This window comes from Sinocyclocheilus rhinocerous, unplaced genomic scaffold (assembly GCF_001515625.1).
Source record: "Sinocyclocheilus rhinocerous isolate Xijiao unplaced genomic scaffold, SAMN03320098_v1.1 scaffold3422, whole genome shotgun sequence".
In the NCBI taxonomy this organism is placed as follows: domain Eukaryota; kingdom Metazoa; phylum Chordata; class Actinopteri; order Cypriniformes; family Cyprinidae; genus Sinocyclocheilus; species Sinocyclocheilus rhinocerous.
This window is the reverse complement of record NW_015630354.1, coordinates 60,365-68,933: the sequence shown is the minus strand read 5'-3', so window position 1 is coordinate 68,933 and position 8,569 is coordinate 60,365. Positions and strand designations below refer to the sequence as shown.

Sequence of the window (8,569 nt, the reverse complement as noted above, 5' to 3'; positions counted from 1 at the left end):
TAAAGAATATCTCTTTTGATTTGAGACTTTAGTCTTTGCAACTTTACAGATCTTCTTTATGCACGAACAGCTTGTAACACTCCAAAGAGAAAGGAAAACTTGAAATCGCATCATATTTGACCCCTTTAACTTGCACTTTTCTAAGTGATTTCGAAACTGTTATGCAGCACTTCTCATGTTACTAAAAGGCAAGCTACTTACACCAAAAGTTGTGTTAAGCAATATGTGACCCTGGACGACAAAACCAGTCATAAGGGTCAATTTTATAAAGAAAAATCTATAATTTTGACCCATACAATGTATTTTTGGCTATTGCTACAAATATCCCCCAGCGACTTATGACTGCTTTCGTGCTCCAGGGTCACATATAATATCTCAGGACTCAAGTGTCACATTATTAATTGCACTGACATCACAAAATGTGACTCTCGTAGAAATGTGTACTCACACAGCTTTTCTGCAGTTTCTCACAGCTGGTATCAGTCTCCTTCTACCTTCCTCTGATGTGTTGTATTCCTTAAGGTCCAGCTCATCCAGTGCCTCCTCTGATATCTGAAGTATGTAGGCTATGGCTGAGCAGTGCGCAGCAGACAGTTCTTTTTCTGAGTGTTCGTCTGATTTCAGAAACTCCAGAATCTCTCTTTGCAGAGTCTGATCGTTCATTTCAAGCAGACAGAGGAACAGATTGATGGATCTTTCAGCTGAAAGAGTGTTTTTCCATTCTTTGATTTTGTCCTTGATGTACTTTATGGTTTCCTTGATGCTCTCCGAGCTGTTCTCTGTGTGTGTCAGTAGCCCCTGTAACAGTCTCTGATTGGACTCCAGTGAGATGCCCAGCAGGAACCGGACGAAAAGATCCATGCGTCCATTCTCGTTCTTTACAGCTTTATCCAGTACTCCTTTATGCAAATTATGAAGTAAATCAAAAACTTTCAAGGCATCAGAAGTGGTACTTACATAGGAGTAAAAGACATAAAAGGCTGCAAGAAACTCCTGAAAGCTCAGGTGTATGAAGCAGTAGACTTTCCTCCGATAAATCACATATTCTTCCTTAAAGATCTCAGTGCAAATCCCAGAATACACCGAGGCCTCAGTGACGTCTATGCCACACTCTCTCAGGTCCTCATCATAGAACATGATATTTCCACGCATCAGTTGTTTGAAAGCCAGTTCGGAAAGCTTCACAATCACTCCCCTGTTTGACTGCAGGAGCTTCCGTGGATCTCTCTCGTCTTTCTCATCATACTTCTGATTTCTTACATTTGTCTGAATAATCAAGAAGTGTATGTACATTTCAGTCAGAGTTTTGGGGACTTCCGCACAGTGATCTTGTTTCGTGATGCTCTGAAGCACAGTGGCTGAGATCCAACAGAAGACTGGGATGTAGCACATGATGTGGAGACTTCTTGCTGCTTTAATGTGTGAGATGACTCTGCTGGCTTGATGCTGGTCACTGATTCTCTTCCTGAAATACTCCTCCTTTTGAGGGTCACTGAATCCCTGAATTTCTGTCAGACGGTGGATGTATTTGGAGGGGATCTGATTGGCTGCTGCTGGTCTGGAGGTGATCCAGATGAGAGCAGATGGAAGCAGATCCCCTTTGATGAGCTTTGACATCAACACACCCAATGATGAAGTCTCAGTCACATCAGACACTTTCTGATCGTCTGAAAACTCAAGTTTAATTCTGCTTTCATCCAGACCGTCAAAAACGAACACAACTTTACATAGATCATATACCTTTGGGTCCAGATCTTGAAGTCCAGGTTGAAAGTCCAGCAGAAGTCTGTGAAGACTGTACTGATGATCTCGAATCAAGTTCAGCTCTCGAAATGTGAGCACAAACATGAAATCTACATCCTGATTGGATTTTCCCTCGGCCCAGTCCAGAATGAACTTCTGCACAGAGACGGTTTTTCCGATTCCAGCGATGCCTTTAGTAAGAACAGTCTTGATTTTGTCCTTCCTCATTCTGTTATTCTTCTCATAGCCTGGTTCAGGTAAGGGATCAAAAATGTCATTGCAGTTGATTGGAGTGTCTTGTGAGTGTTGTGTTCTGGGCGTTTTCTCCATCTGTAAAACCTCATGCTCTTCATTCACTCCTTCTCGTTCTCCCTCGATGATGTAGAGCTGTGTGTAGATGCTGTTCAGGAGGGTTTGGTTCTCTTGTAGCTTGATTCCTTCAAATAAGCTCTCATACTTCCCTTTCATGCTGGTTTTGTGTTTCTCTTTGACTCTCTGCAAGACATCATCCACTAGTTGGTGTGAATCCTTCTCCAGAGCTCCAGTCTCCTCCACCAGTGTGTGCATGGCTGGTTCTGCGTAGCGTTGCCTGATGTGGGTCTCGGAGTAGAACGCAGCGCAGATCAGACAGGACTTCACAGCTCTGGGCTTCCTCTCACCGCAGGCAGCACGGAGCACATCGGACGCTGCAGTGGAGCTGCGAGTCCAAAAAAAACCCGAAAAGTAAAACAACCGCACTTACTTTATATCTCAACAACACTAACTGGCACACACATTACAGTGATGAAACTACGGAAGAGGATTAGGGCCAAGCAATAATAATAATAATAATAAAAAAAAACATCTTGAGATTAAAGTCATTATAATGCGAGATTATACTTGTTAAATTTCAAGAAAAATGTCGAAATAAAATGTTGAGAATTAAATCATTAAATTGCGAGAATAAAGCCGTTGTGTTTCGGAAAAAAAACTCGTTAAATTTCGAGAAAAAAGTTGAAAAAAATGTTGAGAATAAACTCATTATATTATGAGAAACAATTCGTTGTGTTTCGAGGAAAAAATTGTTACATTTCGAGAAAAAAAGTTGAAATAAAATGTTGAGAATAAACTCATATTACGAGAAAAAAGTCGTGTTTCGAGAAAAAACGCGTTAAATTTTGAGAAAAATTAATTGTTGAAAATAAACTCATATTACGAGAAAAAATCGTTGTGTTTCGAGAAAAAAAATCTTTAAATTTCGAGAAAAAAAGGTCTAAATAAAATGTTGAGAACAAACTCATATTACAAGTAAAAACTCGTTAAATTTCGTGAAAAAAGCTTGAAATAAAATGTTGAGAATAAACATTAAATTACGAGAAAAAAGTCGTTGTGTTTCAAGAAAAAACTTGTTAAATTTAGAGGAAAAAAAGGTCAAAATTAAAGGTTGAGAATAAACTCATTAAATTACGAGAAAAAAGTCGTGTTTAGAGAAAAAACGCGTTAAATTTCAAGAAAAAAAGTCGAAATTAAATGTTTAATAAACTCATTAAATTACGAGAAAAAAGTCGTGTTTAGAGAAAAAAACGCGTTACATTTCAAGAAAAAAAGTCTAAATAAATTGTTGAGAATAAACTCATTATATTCCGAGAATAAAGTGGAAATAAAATGCTGAGAATAAACACACAGGTGTCATGTTCATCTGATCTCGTTGGAGAGTGTTAATCAGCGTCTGCAGTGGCGCAGGTCGTAGAGAGCGATGCTTGTGGATGAAGCGTATGATGCGGTCGACCAGAGTTCAAATCCATCTTTCGCAGATCTCACTCTTCTTCCTTTTTTCATCACATAACAAACACATCGGATGCTATTTACACTAAGTGAAAATGGTGATATATTCTATTTACACTAAGTGAAAATGGTGATATATTTACACTAAGTGACAGCAGCAGAATTTTTAGCGATGTGCTATTTATAGATATTTACAGTAAGTGAAAATAGCGCTTCTATTTACGCTATGTAAAAGCAGCAGATCTTTGCAATAAGTGTAAATAGTAATTAGATGCTATTTATACTTATAAATAGTGACAGATACTATTTGCACCTCAGTATTGTTGTACATTAACAGGATACAATAATAACAGAGTGTAAATGATTTTATTAATTAAAATTATTAAATACACGCTGCCTTATTGGTACAAAGCCTACCTACACCTAAACCTACCCAATTAATACATCATTATTAAACACTCGTTAGGCAATTGATTTATATTTTTCCGATGTGATATGAGATGAAAACAGGAAGAAGAATGAGAGAAAATGAACATTACACGAGTGTTTATTCTCAGCATTTTATTTCGACTTTTTTTCTCATAATTTAATGAGTTTATTCTCAACATTTTATTTAAACTTTTTTCTCAAAATTGAACCAATTTTTTTTTCTAGAAACACAACAACTTTTTTCTCGTAATATAATGAGTTTATTCTCAACATTTTATTTCGACTTTTTTTCTCAAAATTTAACGATTTTTTTCTCGAAACAAATTTTTTCTCGTAATTTAATGAGTTTATTCTCAGCATTTTATTTCGACTTTTTTTCTCATAATTTAATGAGTTTATTCTCAACATTTTATTTCAACTTTTTTCTCAAAATTGAGCCAATTTTTTTTTCTCGAAACACAACGACTTTTTTCTCGTAATATAATGAGTTTATTCTCAACATTTTATTTTGACTTTTTTTCTCGAAATTTAACGAGTTTTTTCTCGAAACACGACTTTATTCTCGAAATTTTATTATTTAATTCTCAACATTTTATTTCAACATTTTCTTGAAATTTGTTGAAATGAAATTTGTTGAAATGAGTTTAATCTCGAGAAGGTTTAATTTTTTTTATTATTGCTTGGCCCTAATCCTCTTCCGTATGAAACACCGACATCCCAAATTAATAAAATAAATAAAATAAAAAATAAGAACATGCTAACTGGCTTTTATTTTGTCTAAAGCGGAAAATAGAGCAGCTATCTTAGTTTTTTTGAGTCCTGATTATCACAATTAATTGATTAATTAATGATTAATCACAGAAAACTGTGCCATTATTATTATTATTACTATTATATTATATTCACAGCCCTAGTCTTACCTCGAATCAGAGGTTCCCGCTCCATCACTAAAGCCAGGAGGTTTGGCCATGGAGCCGTCACTCTTCATTGACACACAGCTAGAAACTGGAGATGCTGCTGTCTGAGTGTGGGGTCTGGAAATATTCAAATGAAATAAAGCTGTTTCTGATCAAATATTATATTAAGAGACTAACAGAACTTACAGGTAGCGCAGCCATAAACATGACTTAGCGATATCACCCCAAAAAAAATCTGAATGACAGTTTTTGGTTTATAAATTAAACTGCATTCCTGCTTGTGTGCTATTACTTCACTGCTACATTGTATCTTATAAATATAAACAACAAAAACCCACACAGGGATCGTTTTGCTTTCATAACTTGAATTATAGGGGCATTGCAACTGCATTCTGCTTCATCATGCACTTAATGCTTTTGGATAAAGACATATCTTACCTGGAATTAGAGACTCCCGCTCCATCACTAAAGCCAGGAGGTTTGGCCATGGAGCCGTCACTCTTCACAGACACACAGCTAGAGTCTGGAGATGCTGCTGTCTGGGTCTGAACAGCATCCTCCTCCTCTCTCTCCTCACAGCGGCTCATTTTAGAGGCAGTGCACTCCTCTTCTCTCTCCTTGGTATGTCAGGGCATCTAAAATGGAGCTCAAAATGAGGCACAGGCACTACATATAAAGCACAGCTGATTTCCAGAACTGCAGTCACTTTCTGCTGGTCACAGGAAGTGAATAATAAAAATGGACCTCTTGAAAACTCTAAATAAGCTCATTTGAGAATTTAAAAAAAAACACACAAATTATTTAGTCTATTACATTGCGTTTCAAGTTCAAATATATATGCAATTATCTTTACACTTAAAGGGATAGTTCACCCAAAAACGAAAATTCTGTCATTAATTACTCACCCTCATGTCGTTTCAAACCCGTAAGACCTCCGTTCATCTTTGGAACACAAATTAAGATATTTTTGATTGAATCCGAGATCTGACCCTCCCATAGACAGCAAGGGTCCTTACACGATCAATGTCCAGGAACATAGCAAGGAGATCAGTAAAATAATCCATGTGACATCAGGGGTTCACCCGTAATTTTGCGAAGCTACGAGAATATTTTGTGCGAAAAAACAAAACAAAAACGACTTTATTCAACAATTCGTCTCCTCCGCGTCACCCTAGCGCCATTTTGGAGAGTATCTGCTGGACGTAAACAGCGTATGTTGTTCTGTGTCAGCTGCGCCACACGGATACGTTGTTTTCGTTCAAATCAAAGCACAAACAATGTAGAAAACGTATCTGTGTGGCGCAGCTGAACTGTTTGCATTCAGTGGATACTCTCCAAAACGGCAATTTAGCAAATTTACAATATATAAATACATATTCATATAAATATATAAATAAGTATACAAATTCAATTTGCACTGGCTACCAGTAGCTGCTCGCATAAAATTCAAGGTATTGATGTTTGCCTACAAAACCACCACTGGCTCTCCACACCTTTACCTAAATTCATTACTTCAGAGTTATGTGCCTCTAGAAGCTTGCGTTCTGCAAGTGAACGACGCTTTATTGTTCATCTCAAAGATGCACAAAATCACTTTCAAGGACTTTTTCAGTGAACCATCCCAAAGAGGCACAAAATCACTTTCAAGGACTTTTTCATTAACTGTTCCCTCCTGGTGGAATGACCTGCTCAACTCAATCCCAGCAGCTGATTCCTTAACCATATACTTTATCTATTTATCTTTTTTTATTTAAAAAAAATCAAACGTCGGTTCTCGCGAGACTAGCATATTCTCACCGGAGCTTACACTACGCCTACGTCATCCGCCGGAATGAACGCGCGTACGACAGCTAGCGGAAGATAGAGATTACGGTTTATAACGTTTTAAATATGGATATGTTTCTTACAAAAACGCATCTATTCGCTTCAGGCGGCCTTTATTCACCCCAGGAGCCGCGTGAGGCACCTTTTATGAGGGATGGATGCTCTTTATTGGACTTCTTTTGGACTATTAAAAAATAACACCCATTCACTGCCATTATAAAGCTTGGAAGAGCCAGGATATTTTTTAGTATAACTCCGGTTGGATTCGTCTGAAAGAATAAAGTCAAACACAATGGTTATCATGAGACTAGCATATTCTCACCGGAGCTTACACTACGCCTACGTCATCCGCCGGAATGAACGCGCGTACGACAGCTAGCGGAAGATAGAGATTACGGTTTATAACGTTTTAAATATGGATATGTTTCTTACAAAAACGCATCTATTCGCTTCAGGCGGCCTTTATTCACCCCAGGAGCCGCGTGAGGCACCTTTTATGAGGGATGGATGCTCTTTATTGGACTTCTTTTGGACTATTAAAAAATAACACCCATTCACTGCCATTATAAAGCTTGGAAGAGCCAGGATATTTTTTAGTATAACTCCGGTTGGATTCGTCTGAAAGAATAAAGTCAAACACACCTAGGATGGCTTGAGGTTGAGTAAATCATGGGCTAATTTTAATTTTTGGGTGAACTATCCCTTTAAATAAAAGATTTTTGTTACAAGAGATATTAAAAACAACTTTGTGCATCAAAAATTTCCTAGTAAAAAAAATTTGCCATTAGTCTTAAAGGGACTTTAACAATTGACACACAGTAGTAGGCTACATATGAGATGCAGAGATCATGCATTACCTGGCGTTTAATCTCACATCGTTTCTATCATTCAGTAACTGCTGCGTCAGATCAGAGAAACAAGTGCGCAGCCATCTTTAGAATTCTGTTGGAACTTTCGTTTTCGCTCTGTACATATTTCTATGGCATCGCTGTTGAAGAGTAGGCTAATTAGCTGGTGAAGTGGATTTATTCATTATAAAGTTAACGAACGTTATCACGAGCTTTGTAAAGTTTGAAGCGGATCAGAGTAGATTTCAAAACGAGCGGTTCATTCTTAAATTCGTACCACTGACTTTACCTTCATGCAACCCGGTGTTCCGGTGAATTCAGTTCCCCTGTTTCCCCCTCACAGCGCATGCGCAGCTTCAGTACGAAAATCGTGACGTCATGATTTCGCCCCGGCGAATTGCTAAATTGGCAGTTGTTACAGATTATTTTAATCTAATTTTGAGACAATTATGGTTATTTAACATATTGTATGATCTTTCAGATTACCTGTGATGGATGTGACATGTGTTGTCATGTGTTGGCAACCCACCAGTCAATAAAGAATATTATTGCCCAGCGCGTATTATCTGAGTCAGTATATTATGAAAATTTTGTAAATAGTTTTTGCTTGGTTTTCAAAATTGCACTTGTATTGACTTTTTTGTGTTTCTAAGAGTGTATATTTTAGTTTGTATGGTTCAAAAATTGCTTTTCTGTTGTACTGTATTACACTATTGTATTTTTAAAAAGTGATTAATTTATTTTTGATTGTGATTTCCCATTGTTTAAACTTGTGCACTCACGGTTAACATTAAAAAGACCAGAACATCTTGAAGTTGTGTAGTTTTGTAAAAAAAAAAGAAAAAAAGTGTATCTTAGTGTATCTTTGAAGATATGTTCCCCCTGTGTTTTCAGTGTAAAGACACTATTCACCAGATAAAAGTGGCTAGACATAATTATGACATTTAAAAAACACATGGAGCATCACTCTGAGTTACCTAAAATAATAAAAGAGACTAGTCATTGGACAATATAGTTTATTTGTTATTATTTCAACAAGGCTTA

At 36.9% G+C, this 8,569-nt stretch overlaps 1 protein-coding gene across 2 annotated transcripts in view; it reads right to left on the bottom strand.

Moving 5' to 3' along the window:
• LOC107740229 (NACHT, LRR and PYD domains-containing protein 3-like) overlaps positions 1–7,913 on the bottom strand; it is a 12,637-nt gene extending 4,724 nt beyond the window's left edge. The window contains exons 1-5 of one of the 2 annotated variants that reach the window (XM_016552575.1): positions 7,815–7,913; positions 7,535–7,665; positions 5,292–5,488; positions 4,857–4,970; positions 449–2,440 (exon numbers count right to left, since the gene is read on the bottom strand). In XM_016552575.1, the coding sequence (XP_016408061.1) occupies positions 449–2,440; positions 4,857–4,970; positions 5,292–5,440 (2,255 nt within the window). In that variant the 5' untranslated portion in view covers positions 5,441–5,488; positions 7,535–7,665; positions 7,815–7,913. Of the gene's footprint in view, positions 1–448; positions 2,441–4,856; positions 4,971–5,291; positions 5,489–5,758; positions 5,792–7,534; positions 7,666–7,814 lie in introns of those variants that run through there. The other variant, XM_016552576.1, reaches the window with a different exon arrangement.
• Between the last annotated feature and the right edge of the window lie 656 nt (positions 7,914–8,569).